Source organism: Monodelphis domestica, chromosome 4 (assembly GCF_027887165.1).
Source record: "Monodelphis domestica isolate mMonDom1 chromosome 4, mMonDom1.pri, whole genome shotgun sequence".
Taxonomy (NCBI): Eukaryota; Metazoa; Chordata; class Mammalia; order Didelphimorphia; family Didelphidae; genus Monodelphis; species Monodelphis domestica.
In genome coordinates this window covers 359083755-359110314 of record NC_077230.1, presented here as the reverse complement: position 1 = coordinate 359110314, position 26560 = coordinate 359083755, and the positions used below count along the sequence as shown (strand labels likewise).

General features: G+C 37.9%; 1 protein-coding gene across 7 annotated transcripts in view; it reads left to right on the top strand.

The window, feature by feature from the left end:
* Positions 1-26560, top strand: part of CSMD2 (CUB and Sushi multiple domains 2) — a 1065508-nt gene that overhangs the window by 842952 nt on the left and 195996 nt on the right. For all 7 annotated transcript variants that reach the window (XM_056795117.1, XM_056795119.1, XM_056795118.1 and 4 more), the window contains 6 exons: positions 4257-4451; positions 6386-6502; positions 9551-9664; positions 10917-11012; positions 12895-13098; positions 16686-16810. In XM_056795117.1, the coding sequence (XP_056651095.1) occupies positions 4257-4451; positions 6386-6502; positions 9551-9664; positions 10917-11012; positions 12895-13098; positions 16686-16810 (851 nt within the window). The remainder of the gene's footprint in view (positions 1-4256; positions 4452-6385; positions 6503-9550; positions 9665-10916; positions 11013-12894; positions 13099-16685; positions 16811-26560) is intronic.

Sequence of the window (26560 nt, the reverse complement as noted above, 5' to 3'; positions counted from 1 at the left end):
TTCCATCAGTTCTCATGGGTTTTAATGATAATTTCTATTCAAATAACTTCTAATACAACATATCCAGGGTTTATCTCTCCTGAGCTTGAGTTCTTCATGACTAACTTCCTGTTGAAATTATCTGGATGTCCCATAGGTTTCTAAAATTCATTATGCAGAAAATGGGACCTCATATCTCTTTCTAATTTCTTCCCTATTTCTGTAAAGGCACCATTGGCCTTTCCAAATGTCTAGGTTTCTTTCCCTCACCTTTTACATCTAGTCAGTTGTTGAATATTGATGATTTAGCTTCATGACTTCTCATTCATCAGTTACTTCTCTCCACTTACCCAGTTTCATGCTTTAATCATCTCCCACCTGGACACACACACACACACACCTACCTCAGAGATAGCAAAATTGTAGTATCATTCATACATGGTTTCATGGTGTCCTGAATGAAGAGAGAAATCTATTGTCAGCATTATCCAATATACTTCTCTTTACCCAGTGGCTTACAACATCTCTTCCTTGCAAATCACCAAGGAATAGAAAGAGACTGAATTTTTCCATTGGAGATTTTGGCATTCATACTCAATTTTGGCTCAACAGCAAATTAAAAGGCTTTTCATTACCATCAGTAAGTGGACAGAAGGGCCTCAGAATACTTGTGCATATGTTAATGTAGAATGTGGGACTTGTCATCATACATACATGAAAGCAGACTCACAAAGTCTCCTACATCGTTTGATAGCAGCAATTCAAAAAGAATTATGCTCTTTATGGCCACTTCTCCATACATTATTATATTCTTAGTCATTAATTATAATAATACTAATTTTTAAAATAAATAAATATATAAACATAAAATAAACTCTTTGAATAAATAGAATAAATTGATCTCCTTTCCTCTAGCTCCTCTCTTCTTTCTCCAGTCCATACTCCACATTCATGCTTTCTATGTGACAAAGAATGGACATTTTCATGGCACAGTGGGTAGAGATCCAGGCCTGAAGTCAGAAAGACTCATCTTCCTGAGTTCAAATTTGGCCTTATTAACTATGTGACCCTGGGCAGATTACCTAGCTCTTTTTGCCTTAGTTTCCTCATCTTTAAATAAGCTACAGCAGGAAAGGGTAGGCCATTTCTTTGACAAGAAAACCCAAAATGGGGTCATGAAGAGTCAAACATGACTAAAATGACTGAACAAGAATAGCAAAAGCTAATCTCTGACCTCAAGGAACTTATATTCTTATTGGGGCAATAATCATGTTCATTCAAGATATATACAGTGTAAATGTAGGTGATCTTGAAGGGAAGGCAGTAACATTAACACAAAGAGACTTCTTGCAGAAGCTAGAAATTGAACTGATACTTAAAAGAATCCAGTGAAGCCAGAAGGCAGAGATAAAGAAGAAAACGCATTTCAGGCATGGGGTACAGCTAGTGAAAAGACTTGGGGTTGGAATATAGAGTATTGATGATGGCAAGAAGGCCATTGTTGCTGGATCATAAAATATGTAGAGGAGAGTAAAATGTAAGAAGATTGGAGATGTAGGAAGGGGACATTTATGAAAAAATCTTTAAATGCCAGAGAGCTATATATTTGTTTCTGGGGATAGCAATTATGATCATTGGTAGGAAAAAAGAGGATAAGGGCCTTAAGTATAGAAGATAATGTAGAATTGAACTGGTTTATCTAGTGGTAGATATAAGGAAGAAAGGATTGTATAGCCAGAACAGAGGTGATGGATTGGGAAAAAACTGATGAGTAGGATTGAAAGTCACCTCTATTAAATTTATTTGTGGTTGGACTCTGGATATATAATAGGTGGTCACCAGGGATTTAAATTTCTAAATCCCAAATGAATTACTAAAGTAAAATGAATTTATGGTAGTTTATTTATAATAGAGGGAAGATATTAAGGAATGAGAGAGAGAGAGAAAACTCTGGCTTCCTCTGAGCCAATTAGAAATTTCTAAGCCCCAGCCAGAGGAAGAGAGTCTCAAGAAGATGGGCCTTTCCTGTAGGCCTCATACCTCCAGAAAGGCAGGGTCACCAAGTCAGCCTTTCACTCACCAGTGATGATTGTCTAAATGCAAAGAAGTCTGTGTGTCTGTCTTCAAGTCGCTCCTCAAGTGTCTGTCTCCAGTCTCTCCTCTGAGTCCAACTCTGAGTTAGACATCCTTCCTCCAATTCGAAACTTGAATTGAATATATCTCTTCTTCTGGTCTTTTGTCCTCTTTTGAAAGAATCTTTTTCTCTTGTGTCACCTCCCCTAAATTTCATATCTACCAATCACAGCAGTCACTTTTCTCCAGGACTGCCCACTCTTTAGTTCTCACCTTCTTTGGTTAGTTTTGGGATTACTTAACACCTTTTTTTGGTAAGTTCACCTTTTATAGTTACTTAACACATTTTTGTGGTTAAAAGGGGTAGATGTACTTAAAATACTGAGTTATCAACTTTTTGTAGATTAAAATCTAAAACCAAATTGTGGATTACAATTCTAGCTTCACTATAAAGGAAGAGCTAAGTGCCTTCATTGTTACAATCAGGAGATTACATTTTTATCTTTACAATAAAGGAAGAGCTAAGTATCTTCATTGTTACAATCAGGAGATAGCCAAATCCAATCTTCACACCTCCAATTGTAACTTCCTGAGCTTTATAATACTGAAACTTCCTGAGTTGAGTATAAAGAAACTATAACTCAAGGGTAAAGAATAAGATTAGAGATTATATAGATGCAGAGATTTATAAGCTAAAAGAGCATGGTAAGATAAAGGAATTTCAGGGTTCATTAACATGGAAAACAATAGTTTTGAGTGATGGCAAGATCCAGGGTATGACCATCTCTCTGTGAGTATTCACACACACTAATGATTTCTAAAGAGCTCAGTACGACCATGTTACTCTCTGCTCAGAAGTTTCAATGACTCTCTTTTGTCTTTAGGATAAAATATAAATATAAATTTTTCTTGTGGCCATTTAAATTCCTTTGGAATCTAACAGTAACATCTTTTTAAATTGATTTTGCATTCTAGACTGAAGTTGCATTACATCTTCAAGTATTCTGCTCCATCCCAGCTGGCCAATTTGCACTTCCCTGTACATAATATTCTACTTTTTTCCTCTGCCTTTACTTACTTAAGTTATTCCTTCTGCCTGAAATGTTTTTCTTGCCTCTTTTTCTTGGAAACACAAGTTCTCTTCAAGATTCAGCTCAAGGCATAACCTCTTGGAGATGATTGTGCTCTCTCTTCTCCTGGTAATGACATATTTTCTTGTCTATATACATGTAGTTTCCCCACAGTAGCATGTAAGCTCTGAGGGCAAGACCTGGTTTCATCCTTAGCACGTAATATGTACCTTGAAGAGTAGGCATTTAGTAAGTATTGGTTGAATTAAGATAGGACCACTAGCTCTTCTCATCTTATGCAATGGTGTATTTGCACAAGATATCATCCATATCCATATTACATCCCTTATCCTCCTTCTAAGAATCATTTTCTGTCCTTAAAGCACCACTGAAGTGTCACCTCCTCTGTGCAATGGATTCTCTTAATTGTAAATACTCTTCTTCTCAAATTACTTTGCATTGACTTATCTGATTATATGCTGTTCCTTGAGGACAGGAATGTTTGGGCTGGTCTTTGTTTCTCCAGGATCTAGTTTTATGCTTTTCCATATAGTAGTCACTTAAATGTTATTGGGATACAATCTCTCTGCTGTGATCAAAGTCATATCCACTGGAATGTCTCAGAATTGTTAGTTGAGAGATGAAATGATTCTGAAATAGCATTTTCTGAGTTCCTCTGAGAAAATTAACAGACTTTTCTTTGCTTCTGGGTTTTATCAGTAGAAGTCCTACCTGGAGGCATAAGAATGGATGATGAGGTGACATTAGCTAAATGATTCTCCTGTAAAGAGGCAACTCAACTGTGTGGCTCAATGGATAGAGCACCAGGTCCTGAGTCAGGAGGAGTCTCAGATATTTTCTAGCTGTGTGACTCTGGGCCAGTCACAACCCCGGTTGCCTAGCCCTTACTGGTCTCTCTTAGAATTGATTCTTTGTATTGATTCTAAGACAGAAGGCAAGGAATTTTTTAAAAAATCAAAAGAGTTCACTCTAAGTAAAAGATTTTTGGAAATAAAACCAGAGATCTCATAGCCTCTACTCCCTGCCTCTAATACTGAGCTTTGTCCCATCAGGTTAATTGTAAATGGTGAAATATGCTTTCTCCTGGATTGGGGATGATTTGTTTCTTTTCAGAAAATCCCCGGGAGTCATGTTTTGATCCTGGCTCCATCAAGAATGGAACACGAAGTGGAACAGATCTGAAGTTGGGTTCCACCATCACCTACTACTGTAATGGAGGTTACATGATTGAGGGTGCCTCTACACTGACCTGTGTCCTGGCAGCAGATGGGAAGCCTGTGTGGAACAAGCCCCGACCCATCTGTACAGGTTGTATGACTCTGGATGTGATTGGCATAGGAGAGGAATCTTTTGGAGTGGGCTCCAGAATTAAGCCATGGAAAGACAGAACTGAGGAAGAGGGAATTGTGGAGCTAGCAGAGAGAAGACTAAGTGGGAACTGAGGTATAGTTTAAGAAGGATATCCATTTAAAGGAGAGATTAAAGACTTCTGAGCCTACTTTTCCAAAAATATGTCATTTGAGACAATTTTTAGTGGCATAAAGACAGAGTTGCTAGTTTTCTGCAAAACTGTTATGGACAGATTGTTTTCTCTCATCTCCTACACTCACCTCACCCCCTCTATCTTCTGGCCCTTTTTTGCTAATACCTTTTATGGTGGCGGTCAGATAACTAAGGTATTAGAAAAAAACTAAAAATGTGAGGAAGATAATATGTTGATGAATAAATAAAATATTATAAGATTAAGTATGGTCCAACTAAATAAGCTTTTAGCCTGATAAGTAAGGCCTTAATAGTAAACTCAAATGTTTGCCAGTTTACTTACATGTTGCATAAGTCCAATAGAGCAGTTACTAATGTTCCAGAATCCCAGTTCTGCCACTTACAACCTTTGAAAAAGTGAGCAAATTTCAAAATCTCTGAGCCTCAGTTTATTCATCTATAAAATAAGGGGATTGGACTAGATAAGCTTTAAAAGCCCTTCTGGTTTTAAATCTTGATTCCTAGAAGTAAGGTTTAATGTTTAAAAACATAACCCTTCCAGGGTGATTCAGATTTTAATGTAGCCCTTGGAAAATATATGGAGGCAAAAGAGTCTTTCATGCCCTCTACTCTGACTATCCATTATTACAAGGATGTTATTTAGATGACCTGAGTCAAGCCTTTCTCTATAGGAGTGGTTTTCCTTTAAGCCAGAACTTCTGAACTTTTTGGGGGTCATGAACCCCTTTTCAGAATCATGCTTTTAAAAACATAAACAAAAATACAGTGGATTACAAAGGAAGCAAATTGTATTAAAATGTAATAATATAATTTTATAAAAGACACAGATCCTAGAGTAAGAACTACTGTTTTAAGTATACCTCCTTCTTCCCCCTTCCCTATACTTTATGCAAAAGAGCATTTACCTCACTCCTCAGTTAATGAACAGTTTAACCTGCTCTTTCAGAAAGATGGCTGGCCAGAGCTGTAGAACAAAGGAAGGCAACATTATATAGAGAGAGGGAAGTATTAAGCAATTAAGTGTTGGCTAAGCTTCATTGTGACAAGAAGGAGCTGCTGGACCCTCGATTAGATTCTTCTTTTGGGACCCACTACACTTCTTTTAGGGAGACATGGTTTTTGTGAGAAGCTCTGCTCCTTCTCTCAGATGAGCACTAAGAGATAAGATGGACACAAACATGCACATTCTGGTTTTCTCAGAAACATTGACTTTGGAAGCCTGGTTTGGGACTAGCCAGAATCACTTGCTCTTCAGTGCTTTCACTCCTGCAAGTGCTTCCACTTTCCCAACTCTCAAAAGGAGTTTGGTGCCACCCTCAGAATGGTAGTGCTCCAATTCTTTCCTATTAAAAATTTACCTGTTCTGTAACCTATGCTCTCTGGCCTAGTTTTCCTAGGATAAGACTTTATTATTTTTATCATGTAAATACATGACAGACAGTGTGATCTCTTTGCATTTTTAAGAAGGTCCTTCAGAGACACCCCAGTTACTGAGTTGGCCATAGACATATTCTTGGGCAACATATTTTACAGTGTGATCTCTTTGCATTTTTAAGAAGGTCCTTCAGAGACACCCCAGTTACTGAGTTGGCCACAGAGATATTCTTGGGCAACATATTTTTACATCATTTCCCTATACTCCCCTGGAGTGAGGGTGGGGGGATGCTAGGACTGGGGAGCACAATGATTGAATGGGAAGACATGAAGCTGGTGGTCACCTGCCCCTCTTTTTGTTTCAGCACCCTGTGGGGGCCAGTATGTGGGTTCCGATGGAGTTGTGTTATCCCCCAACTACCCTCAAAATTATACACGTGGACAAGTCTGCCTGTATTTTATCATGGTGCCAAAGGACTATGGTATGTCTCTTCTATGGTCTACTCACTTTTATCTGAAAGTTAGAAACTCCATAGTCCTAGCTGAAAGTCCAAGGAAGAAAATGCATAGGATGTGACCCAGAAGATGCCTTTCAGGCTTAATCATGAAAATTACCAATAAGAAATTATTCTGTCATCTCAATAGGATATATGTTTTTTTCTGCAAGGCACCAGAGTATATGTCCCACAGAAAGGGACCAAAATGCATGCATCCCCACTACATGTGAATATAATAGAAGGTGATATTGCTGCCACAGTAGGAGTCATGATAATGATGACTCTCATAAGATTCTTGAATGTGCCTAGCAATGGTTGTGGATATGCATAGGAATTTTTTATGTATAGGAATGAGTTTTATCCTCCCATCTGTTTGGCTCATAAGGGGAGGGTCTTTATCTCTTGCTCTCACACTCCCATAGCCAACCCTATAGAACTACTAAGTTAAAAAAGAAACAAGCAAAAAGCTTCTTGAACAAATAAATCCAGGAGTCACTGGACAAAGATTCTCAGGTCCTAATTGACACATTGAAAATAAACTAGAATTGATGACAGAAATGATGTCTATAACTTAACAACATTCTTTTCTGAGAAACCTGCTTACCTAGAGCCAGTCTCTGTCCAAATTCCCTTAACCAAAATCTACTCCAATTAAAACAAAATAAAATAAAATAAAATTAGCATTAGAATCAAGAGTCTCAGGCCACAGACCCTGGCTTTGCTATTTATTCACTGTATTAACCTGTCCAGGTCCCTTGCCATCTATCTAATGAAAGTGGTTTCATTAGATGATTGTTATTCTAATCTAAAGCTAAAGGCTATCATTTTACTTAGTGTTGTTTTAAAGCATAAGGAGCATTAATCTTAGAAGTTTGAAAGAATTAATAAACTGATGTTGCAGGATGAAGATGAACTTATAAACAATTAGACCTGTCCTTAAATTTAACAATTTGTTTTGGGAATCAAGTGCACTCCATGTTGTTGAAGATGTTTCAGAAGACTATAGAGAATACTTGCCAGAGATATTGAGATATTGTAGAGGAAATTTATTATTTGGGTACAGGTTGGACTAGGTCCTGAATACTATTCCAACTCTATGATTCTGTGTTTATAATTTTTCAACATTAAAGATATCTTTCAAGAACCTTCTAATGGGCTCATGACTTAATTTATTCAGTTTGTCTTGATTGGTCTTAAAAGTGACAACACATTTAGTGCTAGCCAGTCCATTAGAGGGGCCATAACATTTACTATTGGCATACTGTCAGTATATATATTCATAGATCACTGTATTCTCAGCAACTTTTAGCAAAATATATGCCAAATTGAGTATACTGTTATAAATTAAAATTAATGTGGAGGATTATTACTAAATCTATAAGCTTTTATTAGTAAAGAGAAAGAAAGATAAATAAAATGAATTTATAGACTTTCCAATTTTCGGTGAACGTGCAATCCTTCAGTGCAGCCAACTTCCAAATCTCTACCTGCCATAGATGGCAGTCAGAGAGAATCAACCCAGAAATCATTAGTTCAAGAGCAGGAACAAAAATACTATTCTGCTTCTTGCACTGTTTTTTAAAAAATCTATAGCTCCTCCCTCCATTATGCTTATGCTTCGATGTGTGGGGTGGGGAGATGCCATGGGATCCCAATGTCAGGCTGTCAGTCCATCAGACAAACATGTGATTCTGTGACTCATATGTCCCCCTACTGAGGGCTCAGGATCAAAGCTGGAATGGAGGTCCCCTAGAAATTTTATTTCACATAACACAGATATTAGAGTCCTTTAGAAAGACTTCTTTCTAGTTTGTTTGTTTTTTTAACCTGAGAAATATCCAGCTGTTTTAGGCCAATTGCTTCTTTTGCTCAGAGAAGATACTTATTAAGAAATACAACTCCTGTAACCCTACTTGGGACTTGCTTACCCCATATGTATTTCAGCTCAGTATAAATATAAATTTTCAAACAATTGGTTATCCAACTATTGAATTCTGCAAAGTGTTAATTCATCATTACCAGAATTATCTAAGTGAAGGTTAAGTGGGCAGTTATTAGAAGTGGTTGAGGGAGATCTCTATCTAGGGTGGTAGAGAGTTCCCTGGGTACTTCTAAGAAGACATTTAATGATTCCAGGTACCTAGTGCTTTCCCCATAATTCAGACCAAATCAGTCTCAATTATATTATCTCCTGCCTGCCCATTACACATGATCTACCTAAACTGGTTTGATCTATAACGTATTTTTGTTTCCCTTAAAGCATCTTCTTTCTCCAAAATAAAGCAGAGTATCAAGTTTGATCTCCCAGTATTCAGAATATATGGGAGTTTGATCTTATTCTCTATCTCTTTTCTTCATATTGTACCTAAGGGATATGGAGGAAGAGGTGGGCTAGACCAGTTGAGCTATGGCTACTTCCAGTCTCTCAGGTTTCAGGTCCAATCTGTTTAAATCCTTAGCAAACTTCAGTCATTCAAAAAATAAGACAGAGATGTTAATATTTTACCAGCCATGCATCTTGTAGGGATATAAAGTAGAGGAGCCATCAGAGTTGTGTGAGATAAATTAGCGAAGGTTTCATGACAGATATTTGTCTCATTCAGAATTTTATAGGAAACGATAAACAATGATTGTTAGAATAGGATAAGATCAGAAGTGGAGAAAAATTGGATTTGAAGGATTGCATAGGACTAATAATGAAACATGCTTCCTACCTCCTGATAGAGAGATGAAGGACTCAGAGTGCAAAATGAGACAAATAAATCTTTTTGGAATAGCTAATGTAGAAATTTGTTTTGCTTGACTACTCATATTTTTAAAGAGGAATTTGGGGATTTTTTGTTTGTTTTTTTCCTCTGTTAAGGGAGGAGTTAAGTTGGGAAGTAAAGAAAGTGTGTTTTTGCTGACTGGAAAAAAACCACAATTTTTAAAAAGAATGAAATAGGACATTTTAGGAGAAGAATGTTTCCTGATTCTTTCATATGCCTTCCTACTCATATGCTGAGTTCTACCTGACCTCTATTTCCTCTGCAGTGGTATTTGGCCAGTTTGCCTTCTTTCATACAGCCCTCAATGATGTAGTGGAAGTTCATGATGGACATAATCAGCACTCAAGGCTCCTCAGCTCCCTTTCTGGCTCCCACACAGGTACTGGATAATATAGCTAAGAAGGGGAGAGAAGCCTTGAAAGGGGGAAATAAGAGGTGAAAGGGCCAAGGTTTATCCTAAAGGGAATTTAAAATACAGTTCTGTCTTTATGCCCTGGTAGTGAATCCTTTGTTAGAATATAACAAAAGTATTTTTATTAGATTAAATGTCTTTTTTAAGATTAAATATTTGTTTAATTCAGTCTTATTCTGGCAGAACCATTAATATTGGGAGTCTATACACTCACACAATAACTTGAGCTGATACTACCCCCCTCTCCTAAATAACTGAGCATTGATTTGGTTTATTTGATAGACTAAACCTTTCTTTTTTTTTAGAATTACAAGTTATATTATTTACAAATGAAAGCATGAAAGAAAAACATTTGTTTGGGAATTTATTTTGTATCAAACAACGCTAAAAACTGGGGATACAAACAAATACAACAGCAACAGTCTCAGCCTTTGAGGAGTTAACATTTTAGTAGGGGATGGTGCTTACAATATGGCAGGCACTGGACTAAGTACCTTACAATTTTCTCTCTTCATCCTCAAAACCACCCAGGGAGACACCTCTTATTATTACCTCCATTTTATAGATAAAGTCAGAGGCAAAGAGAGCTTCAGTGACTTGCCCAGGGTCACAGAGCCATAGTGCCTGAGATTTGAGCTCAGGTCTTCCTGAATCCAGGCCAAGTGCTTTATCTTCTGCTTTATCCTACTGCTCTACAATTTAGGGAGTAGTGACCAAAAAAAAGGTGCTGTGGCTTTGATGAGCAGAGTCATTTTTCTTCCCCAAAATAAGAGAATTTGGCCAGGATATGGCCAAGCCTGATAGGACTGGAAAATGGGCCAGCTCTGTAGCCTTTGGCTTGTCTCCTATGTAAGTTTTCTTTTTTGTAACATGGAGAAAACTGCCTTAGCTACTCCTCAGGATTGGTGTAAGGATCACATGAGGGGAACATGGATATGAAAGCAGTTTTAGATTTCACTATCTGTATCTAGTGCAGGTAGCCTGAGCCCCAGGTTGCCCAGGTTGGCATTCAGTGACTTGATTTTGACTTTGCTACTTATCAAATGTATGACCTCTATGCACATCATTTTATATCTCTGTTTATTTGTTTGTTTGTTTGTTTCCAGAAGGTCTAGGAGTAAGCTTATCTGAGAAAATATCTTGGTTACTGTGACAAATTTTAGCTAGACTAACCATGATCCTTTGGTTACTCTCTCACTTTTCACCATTTTTTCCTTAGGAGAATCACTGCCCTTGGCCACCTCCAATCAAGTGTTAATTAAGTTCAGTGCCAAAGGCCAAGCAACAGCTAGGGGATTTCACTTTGTCTACCAAGGTAGGTAAGATGAAGAAGAGAGAGTTTGCTTCCAACTTTAATAAAAGTCTGTCAGTTGGCAACTTACATAATCAAGACCCTTTTTGTATGAGCACAGTCCAACCACTAGATTTTATATTCTTGCCAATGATCTTTACATAAGGGTTATCACCCTGAGATTCACATAATCCTTAGGTATTTATACAATTCTGGTTTATATGATGTTATGAAAACTTGGAGCTCTAGTCATAGTCTAAGGGCCCAGGTCCACCACTTAGCTTCCCTCTTTTAATTTGCAGAAGTTGGTAATCAATGGAGTAAATCCTTTGGCATCCAGGTTTAAATACCCTTTGGTTCATATGAGGGATTCTTAAGCAGGGATTCATGAAGTTATTTTAATATTTCAATAACTATACTCTATAATTATTAGACGGGATCCACAGACCATACCAGACTTCCAAGGGACAAAAAGGTTAAGATTTCCCATTTTAGACCATGCCACTGGTCACGGTGCTTTGCTCAGGAACTTAACCACCCAGGGGCCAGGAACTCAGTATTCACTAGACTTTATTGGGGCTTTATCATTGTTTGTAGATTAGCTGCACCATGTTTCCACAGTCCTGGATCAAATGTACCTTGGAAGCTTTCTGGAAATACATCTCACAGAAATATTTTGAAAATAAAGACCTCACTTCATTTATTTGACCTATAAATAGCTCTCATGGTTGGGATTCTAGCCTGGAAGTAGGGAAGGGAAGAGAGGAAAGAAGTAATTGTGTTATAGTATATATTACTGCATAATTTCAGGTTACTACTTAATATCATACTTTGACCAGTATGATCAAGTATATATATATATATATATATATATATATATATATATATATATATATATATATATATATATACCAGGCATTCCCCCTATTTGCAGGCTCTGGTGTTAGTATTGCTGCAGTGAACTTGACTTGCTATACTATACTACAGTAGAGTGTATTACTATAATACTTTCCTCTACTTTTCCATGAAATGAAAGTATTCCTTTTATCTCTACCTAATGGCATCCTTTTCACCCTATGATTGATTGTGTTGGGTAGAATACTTGGGTTCCTTGACCCAGACTCATCAAGTAATTTTGAGCAAAATATAGTTTTATTTGTTCTATCTGCAAAATGGTCATGATCCTTGGATATCTTTCTACAAAGAATATGTAGACATCTTAGAACAGTGATGGCAAACCTATGGTATAGGTGTCAAAGATGGCATGTAGAGTGCTCTCTTTGGGCACGTGGCCTCCCTCCATCCCCATAGTTGGTTTCTAGAAAGGCAGAGGGACTTGGGCAGAGCTGCTCCCCTCTACATCTCTCTACCATGCCTGATAACATTTTTTCATATCACCCACTCCTCTGCCTAGCAGCCCAATGGGAGTGCACAGGGGGTAAGGTGGGTGGGGCACAGAGAGTAAGGTGGGTGCTTCATAGGCAGCAGACTTGGAGGGGAGCAGAGCACTTGGGTCACTTCCCTCTCCCTCTCTACAGGTGCTAAGAATATTCCTCACTTCACCCATCCCTCTGCCCAGCAGCCCAATGGGAACACATTCTCCCTCCCATGTATAGGGTAAAGGGGGGTTGCAGGGCAAGCCTGACACCTGGTGGGTGGGGAGGAGCACAGCACTCTGTCTCTGGGAGGAGCAGGCATGGCACTCAGTCTGGGGGGATAGGTTAGGCGGTGAGGCCTGGCACTCCATTTCTAAAAGATTCACTATCACTGTCTTAGAGGTATTAGTCTCTTTCTAGATTTGAATTAGCCTGTTTCTAGATTTTAATTCTGGGCAACAATAAAAGAGATACATTTGTGGTACAATTGCCAGGTCAATGGTCTCTCTCTTTATTACTCTTTCATATAGCGGTACCTCGAACAAGTGCCACACAGTGCAGCTCTGTGCCTGAACCCCGATATGGGAGGAGGATTGGAAGTGATTTCTCCGTAGGGGCTGTTGTCCACTTTGAGTGCAACTCTGGATATTCCCTACAGGGCTCCCATCATATTGAGTGCCTTACAGTGCCTGGGGCACTGGCTCAATGGAATGTTTCTGTTCCCATCTGTGTAGGTGAGTGTAAGTGTATGGAGATGGACTGGGCTAGAGGGGACCAGATGCTAGTGTAGAGTACAGGTTTTCAAGTAGATTCTGTGCAAATATGAGTTTGAAGGTAGTAGCAAAAGCACAAGAAAAATTATTTCTAAGTAAACTGAGTGGAGATTATGTCCTTCTAGGGATTGTCAGTATGGTCTCCTGTCCATTAGATTGAATGAGGTCTCTTCTTGTGTGGTGACCTTAAATCTCCAATCGAATTTGTAAAACATAAACCAACCACAGTGAAAAACCAAGAGTTTAGAACTCTCTCCTTATTGTTTAATCTTGCTACAACTCTACTCTTCCATAAATAGAGAATTGACTATGTCAGATTAAAAGCCTCTACAAATTAAAATATAGAATTCAAGATTAGATTTCATTCATTCATTCCTATACTGTTTTAGCTACTTAGAGATATAATTTTTTAATTGTCTTTACCTTCAAAGAGGTTTTAGTGTAATTGTAATGATACACAAATAACTCAAAACAAATGGAATATAATAAGTACATAGAAGTTATACAAAGCAATAGCCATAAGAGCAGATAAGACCATGAGATCATTACCATATGGTACATGAAAGAAGCCTTCAAAGTAGATGATGTGCTGAACTTAAAGTCAGGAAGATCTGGGTATTAAATCTAAGTCCATATATTTACCAGTTATGTTACCCTGAATAAATCATAGGGTCAACCTTCCTCCATATCCTAAACTACAAAAATGAGGGTAATAGTAGTAGTGCCTTATCTCTGAGGATTCTTATGAAGATAAAATGGGATAATATTTGTAAAGTTTTTTCCAAACATCAAAACAGTACTTATATACTTGCTTATGTTATTATCATGGCATCCTCCTCTTTCTCCTTCTTATTATTGTTACAGATGTTGATAGTGAAGATGGGAATGGAAAGGAGGAACATGGTCCAAATGGGGAATTATGAGCAAAGTAGGAAGGCTGGAGGTTGGGGGAAGAATTCAGGGAATAGCTAGTATCTGGTTTGGATGGAACATAGAACTCTTGGAAGAGAGAGTAAGTAAATGAAAGGATGAAGATAAAACTAGAAAGTTATAGGGAGATAGATTTCTACTTTGTAGAGAAAACCTTTCTAAATGTAGAACAATTAAAAGAAATGAGAATTTGCTACTGTAGGAGATAGTAAGTTCTTATTCAATGTAGATACTATCTCTAAGTTTCCTATGGCTCTAGTTCTTTGACCGTAAGAGTTTTTCAATAAGAAGCTAAAAAACTTCTTTCATGAATATCATAGATGAGATTTATACTTTGGTTATAGGTTATAATAAAAATTTCAAATTTTAAGATTCTGCTATATTAGACTGAAATAATTGATTCTAGCCAGATTTTAGAGAGCTTTGAATGTCAAATTTTTGTGTTTATTTATCAGTGGGTGATCACCACCTGATCCCCTCAGTCAATAATTGCTTCTCCAATCTTAGTCTTCACATAGAACCATTTGCAACATTTTTTATGTACATAAATTATTTTGTAATTACTATACTTGGGTACATGCCTGTGAAGTCTTACTCTAATCTTTTATCATGATGGAGAGGTTGACCCTGGATTCTTGAAGGCCATGTCAACATAGTCTAAGATCTGGCAGGTTCTGACATTCTGCAAAAGACTCATTTATATTTTTGTAATGGTGGAGGAAATCCCATTACCAATAAGCCAGCTATTTGAGGGTTATTTTTTATTTATTTTGCATGGCTACCAATGAAAAAAGGAAAACAACATGGAGAAAGAGGAAGGGATGATCATGATAGTGGTTAAAGTGTCTTGGGACATGGATAAGAATGCACATAAAAGGAGTTATCACCTATATTGTATGAGGGAATGTTCTCAATAATGAGATCACAGTACTTTGTGATATAGGCTATGTGATATACTTCACTACTAAATTATAATATCCATGTGAAGAGGGATGTTAGGCTATATCTCCCCCAAAGCTTAGCATATGAGTTTATACACAAATCTTTTATGCATTTGTAATAGTAATATATATCACCATGAGGGTTAGATTATTATTGACAGACAAGAGATTGAGATACCTGTTAGAGGCAGTTATAATCGTCCATGAACAAATTTAAAGGAAGGGGATTGTAATAGAGATGTCAAGGAAGATTGCAAAGTTAGAAGCACAAAAGATTGACAGCTTACTTGAGATGAGATAAAAATGAGAGGAAATCAGAGATGTCTGTAATATTTCAAGTCTGGGTGAATGAAAGAATGGTGGCACCACTGACAGAAGCCAAGAAAGGTAACAAATTTGCAGGAGATGAGTTTTGTTTGGGGTTTTTTTGGTACTTCATGTAATGTTCAAGTTGAGAATTACAATAGCCAACTGGACAGTTGAGTCCAGAGCTTGACAGAAAATTCAGGACCTATAATTAGATTTAGGTTCTCTCTACATAGGGATGATAGTGGAAGCCATGAGATTGTCAAGATAAAGAATACAGGTAAAGAAAAGAACCAAGGATAGGGTCTTGGAGAATGCCTACATTTAATGGGTGGGAATATGAAGATAATTTTTTAAAACTGAAAAAGTAAAAACAGGAGGACTATGAGTATGTCAAATTATGGAACCCAAGGTAGGAGAAAAGAGTGTGCATAAAAAAGGGTGGTCAATCCTGTCAATTCCTACATTCTCTTACAGAAATATTAGGACAGAGAAAATGTTAATGAATTATAAGATTAGGAAATCATTAATAATGTTTGAGAGAGAACTTTTGTAAAGTGGTAGGGATGGAAAACAGTGCAAGAGGTTGAGGAGTAAGTGATGAGGATTTTGAGGCAATGACTATAGTCTACTAGTTTGGCAGTGAAGAAGATGAATGGGCCAGTAGATCAAGAAAAGTATGTTAATCTGGTTCAGAGTTTCAACATACACTTGATCTGACTACAGATTTTATTTATAATACATACCAACCAATATACAATATATAGCTTAGTGGACATATTCATTAGTGTGAAAAGGATATGAGAAGACATGTTAGTTTTTTGGTCTGCCTTGCTGCTACCAGTCTGGCTCATTCCCAGACCTCTTCTTTGTATGGCCATAGGAAATGAGGCCTAACCTATAACTGCTTCCAGAAGGTCAATTCTATCCAAACAATTCTATCCAAATAAAATAAGTCCAAACACCAGAAGACCTCCAGATGTCAAGGAGTGATAACTTAGGTAGGGAAAGTGGGCTGGATGTTCTAAATTAGGCTAAATCAATCTCAGCCATTTTAGAATACTTTAATCTTGAGTAGATTAGATAAGAATAAATACTGGGCATGGTAGAATTCCTTTGAAATGAAGGATTGTACTAACAAATCTCTACTTTTCTCCACTAGGTTGGTCTTAGCTCAGGCCAGGATTTGTTACTTTCATGACCCAGGCTATGCCTCATACTCAGTCAAAACTCGATTGTTGCAGGGGTACCAGTCTGAAAAATCAGAACAAAGGCTTAATATGGAAACCAGTGAGATCAGAAGGCTGAGTAGGGAATCTCCTCATGTTACAGAATAAGTTCCTTACAAGAACTGGTTTTTCCCTCTTGCAGTGCCTTGTGGAGGGAACCTAACAGAGCGCAAAGGAACAATCCTGTCTCCTGGCTTCCCGGAACCCTACCTGAACAGTCTCAATTGTGTATGGAAGATCACTGTCCCAGAGGGGGCTGGCATACAGGTGGGAGCATCAGAGTACATCATTAGTCAATCCTTCTATCAATATCCACTTCCTAAACTGCTGTTCTCTGCATAACCTTATGTTAGGCTTCTCTACACAATACAAAAATGTTTAAGACATGGTACACAATAACTATCTTCTAGTTTCCTAGGGAATACGGGGCATGTAAGTTCTATTTTTTGTTCTTATTCAGTTATTTAAGTCATATCTGATTCTTTGTGACCCCACTTAGTGTTTCCTTGGCAGAAATACTGCAGTGGTTTGTCATTTCGTTCTCTAGCTTATTTTACAGAAGAAGAAATGGAAACAAACAGGGCTAAGTGACTTACCCAGGGTCACACAGTTACTAAGTATCTGAAGCTATATTTGAACTCATGACTTTCTGTCTCCAGACCCAGTGCTTTATCCAGTATGCCATGTAATTGCCCCTGTAAGTACTACAGATCACTGAAAAGGAGGGAGTAATTGTCCAAGTAAGCCAGAAAGTCAGATGAGTGCCATATTGAGCAAGGCTTTGAATGTTAGGGCAGAGTTTACACTTCCTGTAGACAATGGGGAACCACTGAAGTCTTTGAACAGGAGAGTGATGTGATGACAATGGCACTTCAGCAGGGTACACTACAGAGACCAGAGAAGGAAATAAGTAACTAGGGTAAACTAACTCTTGAGGATATTAGAAAATGTTTCTTATGTATTCAATCAGACTGCTGTGCACCCTCTTTGCTCTGAGTGTTTGTGAATTTTAGATTTTACTCCACCCTGCTTAGTCTTTAGAATTCTAGCAACCAAGAATGTCTACACCCCCACTTAAGGATTAACTGTGAGGAGGATGTCCTATGACTGACATGTGCTAGCAAGTGACAAATCAGAAACAACTGACAGACCTAAGCCAAGCTTAAGCTACCATTGAAACATGTGAGATGCAGGAAGTAATGTAAAGAACTGCTTATTTATTTTGCATCACTTCCTCTCTCTGTCTCTCTCTTGGCAAGGTTGGGCTCTCTCGATAGCATTGGGAGCTCGCTCAGTGAGGTTGGGAGCTCTGGGAGGCATTTTGGCATGCTTGTGGGTTTTGGTTCTGTAGTGTGGTTTAGGTGAGGTTTCTTCCCTCAGCGACCTTGGTGGGAGGTAAGACTACTGATTCCTCCTTTCTCTGATCTCCTGAAAAGGCACTATCCTCCAAGGAAGCCCCTCATCTCAGAGGAGACCTCGTGGCTAGAAACCAAGCTAGATTTAATCTTCTAAGAAGGCCCCTTGGCTGAGGTCTCTGAACTCCCTTTGACTTACTCCAGGCCGGAGAAAATCTTATACCCCTTTCCCTCTTCTTTTTAATTTCTTCCTACTATTGTAATTAAACCACCATAAAAATCCCAAACTGACTTGAGTATTTTATTGGGATTGAATTTAAATCCCTGGTGACCACTAATATAATATATTCAGACAGTGACCCTAATTTTACCCTTAACATGATGTGATGACAGAGATTCAGCATTGCTTTAGGGAGGCAGCTTCATTGACTTAAAGGAGAGTATTCTGTACTGAAGATAGGAATTCTCTGTAGGTATCAGAAGTGGACACATTTTCTACAAATGGAAAAATATTTAATAAAAAGTACTTGGAATTGTGACTACCATAGTATGAGCTGAATAAGTGCTAATTCTCTTTCTTTCCTTACCTATAAATGGTATGGCTACTTCCAAATTTGCTTAAAGATATTGAGGCTGTTGCTATTAGTACCTGGATAATAATAGGTACTGTTAAGGTTAAAATGTTTTTCTGATTATTTAGATCTAGTTTTAATTGTGTGAAAAGTTTTGTAGTTGTGTTCATATAATTCCTGTATTTGTCATGGCAAATAGGTTTCTAAATATTTTCTGTTGTCTATGGTTATTTTAAATGGAATTTCTCTTTCTAACCCTTGCTGCAGTGTTGTGTTGGAAATATATAGAAATGCTGATGATTTATGTGGGTTTATTTTGTATCCTGCAATTTTGCTAAAGTTGTTGATTATTTCCACTAGCTTTTTAGTTGGTTTTCTAAGATTCTTTAAGTAGACCATCATATCATCTGCAAAGCGTGAAAGTTTAGTTTCCTCATTGCCTACTTTAATCACTTCATTTTTCTTCTCTAATTGCTCCTGCTAGCATTTCTAGTACAATGTTAAATAATAGAAGTGATAATGGTGAAATGGAGTCTCCCATCACTAATTTCAAGTCCAAAATGTGGTAGAGATGGACTGTAGCCAAGGGAAGAAGAGAGGGATAGATTGGTTTCCCTTTCTTCTCTGTTAAACACCATTCTGGTTGCCTTCAGATCCACAGGTTACGGTTCCCTCAGAGACTTGGTTGAAACAAAATATAAGATAGATAGCTTCTCTCTCTCTGAGGAGAGAATGTAACTTCCCTAACCCTCCTTCCCAACTCCAAATCTTTTTTCTTGAACACTATGAAGCAGGCACTGTATTTAATAAATGGCTATTTATTTTAAAGGAGCATATGAGAAGTAGGGCAAATGAATTGTGGGGTAAGGTAATTGGGGAATTGGAAATAGAAAGTCCCTAATAATAATTGAACCCCTTCTCCCCCCAAATCCTGCAGGGTCAGATTTTGCCTGCCAGACCCCCTGGGGTCAATTGTGAGAGTTTTCCTGAATCCTAGCTGTCCTAGTTATTATCAAGTTCAAGGACTGTTTAGAGGGATTTAGAGGAATTCTTGTGGTGAATAGCTTTCTGGAAAAGTCCTATTTACTCTGGGTTGTCTTCATTTGATATTGGGGTCTGGCTTCACAGGAGAATGTTCCAGGCTCAGAGATTTGCTCATCAACCTCTCTGGTGGGCTTCCCAAAGAGGAGTTCCACTGTTTGGATCTTCTCAGATTCTTTGTTCCTTCTCCAAAATTCTTTCTCCTTCCTGCCCTTCCCCTGCTCAAGATGGTCTTCCAGCATGATGAATCTGCTTGTCTTCTTCCTCTGGTAGTTTAAGTCTAAGTTCCCTCTCTTACAATGGGCATCCTTGCTTCACTCCTGATCTTATTGGGAAGGCTTCCAATTGATCCCCATTGCAGATGATGCTTACTTTGTTTATATCATGTGTGTTTCTTGTAAACAACATATGATAAGATTATGATTTTCATCCATTTTGTTATCTACATTCTTTTTATGAGTGATTTCATCCCATTCACATTCACAGTTATGATTACTGTCTGTGTATTCCCCTCCATGTTCACTTCCTCCTTTGATTCTGCCTTTTCTCTTATTCCTCTTATCTTCCCCTCCAACTTCTCACTTTTAATCAGTCTCCCCCATTTCCCCTCCCTAATGTTAATCCCCTTCTCACCCCATCCCTTCTCATTATTCCCCTTTTACTATAGTGCCTTTTAAATGACCCCCAATCTCACCTTTCCTTGTATTGCTTCCCTTCCCACCAGCCAATTTGTTATCCTTCCACTTCTCTATATGGTGGGATACAATTTTCTGCCCCAACTTTCTGATTGTTCTTCTCTCTCTGAGCCAAATCCAATGAGAGTAAGATTTAAGTATCACCTATTGCCCACCTCCTCCACCCTTCCATTGTATTGGTCTTCTTCCCCACTACCTGCTATGCGCTTCTTTATGAAATATATATTTACCCCCACTTTATCTCTTTTCCCATTTCTTGTAGTATTAACCTCCATTTTTTAAACCCATACCTTCCATCTTAGAATCAATACTGGGTATTGGTTCTAAAGCAGAAGAGTGGTAAGGGCTAGGTAATGGGGGTTAAGTGACTTGCCCAAGGTCACACAACTGGGAAGTGTCTGAGGCTAGATTTGAACCCAGGACCTCTCATCTCTGAGACTAGCTCTCAATCCACTGAGCCACCCAGCTGCCCCCAGTATTATCCTCTTTTTTACCCCTAGTTTTTAATATTTTTTTGAATATCATTGTATACAGTTTATCACTTTAACCTCTATGTATACTTCTTTTAGCTATCCTGATGATAATAACAATTTTTAAGCGTTACCAATAGCATCTTTTCATATAGGAATACAAATAATTTTAACTCATTGTGTCCTTTAATTTTTTTCCCTTTCTTAATTAACTTTTGGTGATTCTCTTGAGTTCTGTATTTGGACATCAAATTTTCTGTTTATGTCTGGTCTTTTCTTCAGGAATGCTTGGAAATTTTCTATTTTATTAAATGACCATACTTTCCCCTGCAAGAATATAGTCAATTCTGCTGGGTAATTGATTCTTGGTTGTAGACCCAGTTCCCTTGCTTTCTGGAATATCATATTTTATACCATTTTGTCTTTCAATGTGGATACGACCAGGTACTGTGTAATTCTTACTGTGGTTCCGTGATATCTGAATTATTTCTTTTTAGCAGCTTATAGTATGTTTTCCTTGGTCTTGAAGTTCTTGAACCTGGCTATAACATTCCTTGGTGTTGTCAATTTGGGATTTAATGTAGGAGGTGATTTGTGGATTATTTCAATCTCTGCTTTACCCTCTTGTTCAAGAATATTAGGGAAGTTTTCTTGGATAATTTCCAATAGAATGATGTCCAGGATTTTTCTTTGGTCATGATTTTCAGGTAGTCCAATTCTTCTTAAATTATCTCGTTTGGTTCTATTTTCCATGTCTGTTGTTTTATCATTGATGTATTTCATATTTTCCTCAATTTTTTTATTTTGTTTTATAGATTCTTGCTGTCTTGTGAAGTTATTCCCTTCTAATTGTTTGATTCTAATTTTTAAAGATTGAATTTCATCTCTGTCTTATTGATCCTCTTTTTCCTTTTGATCTATTTTGCTTTCTTTATAGGTCATTGTTTTTATCTTTTACTTTCTTTCCCTCATTTTTGAGATGATCAATTCTGGCTTTTAAGAAAGTACTTTCTTGTTTTAATTCATATGCCTCTGTTTCCAGATGACCTATTTTGCTTTTTAAGTTCTTTTCCCAATTTTCTTCAATGTCTCTTAATTGTTTTTTGAACTATGTTTTTAGTTCTTCCAAAATCTGAGTCCAATTCACTGGAGTTCCTGAGTTTTAGCTTGAGGTTCCTTGGTCCTCCCATGTTCCATTTGTTCTTAGTTGTTACCTGAGTAGAAGCTGTCAATTGTAATTTCTTTTTTCTTTTTTCTGTTGTTGACTCATTTTTTTTTCCTTCTTTGTTCCTCTTTAATTGCTGGCTATATTCTCATTCTTCTGTTTATTTGATGGATCTATGACTTTGGGCTTTTCTACCCTGAAGGGGCTTCTTCTCTGCTCTGCTGATTAACTGGATTAGGCTGATGGAGCTAGCCTGTTGTATTGATGTGCCCTGAAGTCAGATCTTTCCCAGCTGTCTGCAAAGTCTGAAGGTGAAAGTAGAAAGGTGTAGAGACTAAAGGTAATTGCCTTTGATCCTTGCTCTACTCCTTTCTGCCAGCCTTCTCCCTGGCAGCTGCCTGGTCAGAGCCCTGAGCTTCCCATGGTGGTACCAAGGTATTCTGTCTCAATTGTAGCCTTCACCCTGGGATCCCAGTCAGCCTGATTCCTACCACAGGTCTCAGCCCAGTAGATGGGAGAGGGGTGTTGAATCATTCCCTTATATCCAAGATTTTGACTTTATCTGCTAACCTTTTGGGTTGAATAGAGTGGCAGAGACCTGTGGATCTATATTGTTTTTGAGTTTGGCATTCTGTCTATTTTGTACACTTGTTCTCCTGACTTTTCTCTAGCTCTATGAGTTTGGGCTTTCCTGCCCTCTAGAGGCTTCTTCTCTGAACAATTGATAAACTAGATTAAGCCAGTTGAGCTGATCAGCAGAGTTGAATGTACCCTGAGGCCAAAACTTACAGCAGTAGAGGCCCAAGATGGAGGTGTGGTGGTGGAAGGCTGTGACCAGCCTAGTCTCTTCTCTGCTTCTCTCCTCCAGCTGACTCCTTGCCAGGTGTGGTCAGAACCCTGAGTTTTTTGTAGTTATGGTAGCAAGGTACTCTGTCCTGGTTGGAGCCTTTGCCCTGAGATCCCACCAATTGCTGGAGTCTCAGCACAGTAGGTATGGGAGGGGCCCTAGGACCTTTCTTCTTTCTTTTCCTTAAATCTGAGAGTTCAACCTTCTCTGCATACCTTTGAAGTTGAATCAAGCAGGAGGTTCCCCTGGCTCTGTTTTCTTGTTGGATTTGGTATTCTGTCCCTCTTGAAGCACTTTGTTTTTGATTGGTGTGGAAGGGTTTTCACAGAAGAATCTGCTTCTAAGCCTCCATCGTGACTCCACCCCCAGTTTTTTTAAATCCATAAATTTTTGAAGAACAGACTGATTCTTGTAAGATAAAATGTAGCAGGAATACATGCAAAGTCCTCCATTTAATTAATTAATTATTATTATTTTAATTTTATTTAATTAGTCAATTTAGAACTTTTTTCCTTGGTTACAAGAATCATATTCTTTCCCTTCCTTCCCCCCGCCCCTTCCCATAGCTGACAAGCAATTCCACTGGGTTTTACTTGTGTCCTTAATCAAAGCCTATTTCGATGTTGTTGATGTTTGCACTACCTCCATTCCATTTAAAAAGGCACATAATCACAAAATAATTGATTTATAGCTAGGAATGATCTGAGTGATTATCAATTTGTCCTCCCTATCACCTTCATTTTTCTGAGGTAATTGAGACTTGGAGAGTTTTGCCTGATCAACATCACATACACATATAGGAAGTGGCACTGTTAAAACTCTGTGATCTCACATTGAGCTCATACTACATTATACTATGATGCTTCTTTCTTAGAAGTACTTTCTAGTTAGGGAAAATAGGGCTAAAAGAAATTCCTGAGGGCTTTTGTATACTGAAAGACCAAAGTGCCTTGGGACATAACAACCAAGAGAGTCCATTCTAAAATTACATTAAGATATTTGGGTCTTAATGTACAACAAGGGATGTGATAGTTCTACTATTAATCTAGCTTCTTCAGACTATATGGCAAAGTATTGGGTTCAGTTTGGAGTAAACATTGGTCATGTTTTGGGCAAATAGAAGGTGAAGAGGACAGGAAGAATACTGGAAGATATGCTGTCTGAGCAAAGCTTATCTCCATATTTCAACTATAAGAACTGAGACAATGATTTATAAGATTTTGGAGCCACATGGTAGCTGATTAAGTGTTTGAAAGGCAGTTGTCACATAGACAAGATATTATAAAACAAATATACGTATTTGTTTTACTTGATCATAGGTCAGAACTATAGTGGTAAAAGTTGGGTGTTGCAAAAAGGCAGATTTCATGTCAAAATAAGGAAAATTTTCTTAAGTCCTTTCTTGCTTCTAGATTCAATAAATGTTCGGTTCAAAATGAGTTGTATTCTGTCTCTTGTAAGCCAGACTATACTTGTGGCTTTTGCTATTAGATGCTAAATGGATTCTCTGATCAGAAGCAGGGCCCTAAGTTTCTTTCTCTAAGAACTTTTGGACCTGCAATGTGGATTTGCAATAGGGATTGGACTAGATTTTTATGAGAAAGTCTTATGTATATAAGGGTCAGAACAGGGCTCAAATTTCTCATGTAGTCATGCTGGGGAACAAATTCATCTGTGTCCAAGTCCCAGGGATAGGGATAGAGTCTGAGTCAAGGCTACTTTGGGACCTAGTCCCAGCTATTACTTTGATTTATTATAAACCATTTTTGCTTCAGTTTGCTCATTTTAAAAATATAGTCTCTAAGATCCTTAAGTCATCTAATCTTGAATCATCATTTTCCCTATAGTATTCTTAATGAGTGATGATCCTACCTCTGCTTGAAGACCTTCATTAATAGAGAACTCACTACTTCCTAAGTCAATACTTTCCTCTTATGTACAAATTCTGTTTGTCAAAATGATTTTCCTTACATTGAGCTAAAATTTGCTTCTCTTAAGTTTCTGTCCATTACTCTCAGTTCTGCCACATGAGATCTGTAAAAATTAAATTAGTTTCTAGTAATAAAAGTATTATATTTTATGAGGTTTGTTAAAGATTATTAGAAATCAAGGATACAAAATAATAAATCATGTGCCTAGGGCTGATTAGCCCATTCACAGCCTACTTGCTACATGTTGCAATGTCCCAGTAGAGGAAGAGGCCGAAGTAGGTATTACAGCCAGTTTAAATACTAATTGTGATCTCACCCAGGTGGGGACTCAGGTGATATTATAGGGAATTCTGGGAAGTACCAAGGACTCCTGGGGATTGAAGTCTAGGGTTCAAATCTCCATTTTTACATACCCCCCTGTGATAGTATTGGGAAACCAGTTTTCCCCAAAGGATCATGGAAATATAATCAACTTAAAGATTACAATAATTTGAGGATAAGAGGAAAAAAGAAACAAAGCCAATGATTGCTAGGCACATTGACAAAAACCCAGTAAGGGGTGTGAGATTTAAAATGGTTGATGTCTTAAACTGTAGTGAGTTAAAATGGTGGAAGATATAAATTGTGATAGATATAAGAGAGGGTGAGTAAATTTGACCACAGAAAATATGTTTCACTACAGTGTCTTGGTTTTAAATCAAATATAAGGTGGTCGCCAGGGAAATATTCCCAATTATTCAAATACCCAAGTCAACTGGGTTTTATAAAGATTTTAATTAATACAAATGTGGAATTAAAGAAAAGAGAGAAAGAGAGAAAAACGGAAATAAGTATGAAGGGCCTCAAGCCAATATGTCCTAGACCTGAGTCTTAAGAGAGAAATCAGTCAGTCAGTCTTTTAACACTCACCACAAGGTCTGCCTAAACAAGGATTCTAGTGACACCAGGCCAGCTCCATCTCAGCTGACTTCACCAGAGAGCCTTCCAGCCAGAGACTGTTCCAAAAGGCCTCTCTCCAGAGCCTCCAGAGGGACAGAGTCCCCTTAGAGGAGCTCCAGCGAGACCTCCTTAGAGATTGTCCTCCAAGAGCTTCCCTTCTCCAGAGCCTCTCTCAAGAGATTCTTCCCAAGCGATCCTCATCAGAGATTCTCCAAAAGGATATATCCTCAAGAGATTCTGCTTTTTCTTATATTGGGGTTTTTCTCCCATGTCACCTCCCCTAAATCCCTACATCTACCAATCACTGTAGACGCTTTCCAAAGGACTGCCCATCTAAATTCCTGCTAAGTCGACCAATCTCCTCAGTAAGTCTGAATCAGAAAAAATGCTGCTGTGTCGACCAATCTCCTCAGTAAGTCTGAACGAGAGAAAATACAGCTGAGTCAACTAATCTCATCAAGAGAAAACTTGCCCGACCCTTTTAGGTACCTAGCATCTCATTGTATCAATTCTAAAAACAGGCCTGGCTCAAAGAACTCCTTGCCTTATTATAAGCATGGGTCCAAGTACTTTTATTGTTTAGCAAGGAGTTTTCTCTCCTAAAGCAGTCTTAAGTACAGGTAGAGTAGGGGTCCTCCCATTTCTGATCCTGGCGAGTTCTCACATCAAAATGGGGAATGTTTCTCAGTAGGGAATTTGTTCCAATTAAGAATTCCCCAATGGGGAAATTTTTAACATTCACAAGTCTGAGAGATTTCAAGATTTACAGGGGGAAGTCACCTTTGGCATAAGAGTATACATACAAGTAAATGTTCAATCAAACCCCACACCCAAAGTTCATTCTTGATCTTTCTCATGCAGCTTTTGGTCTGTGGAAGCATCTTCATGGTGTCTTCTCCAAACAGTTCAGTTTCTGGATTTGGAAAGGTAGCATGTTTCTTAACCTAAAATTACTCTCTTAAGGAATTTAAACTTTGAAATTTAAAATAATACTAATTTTAT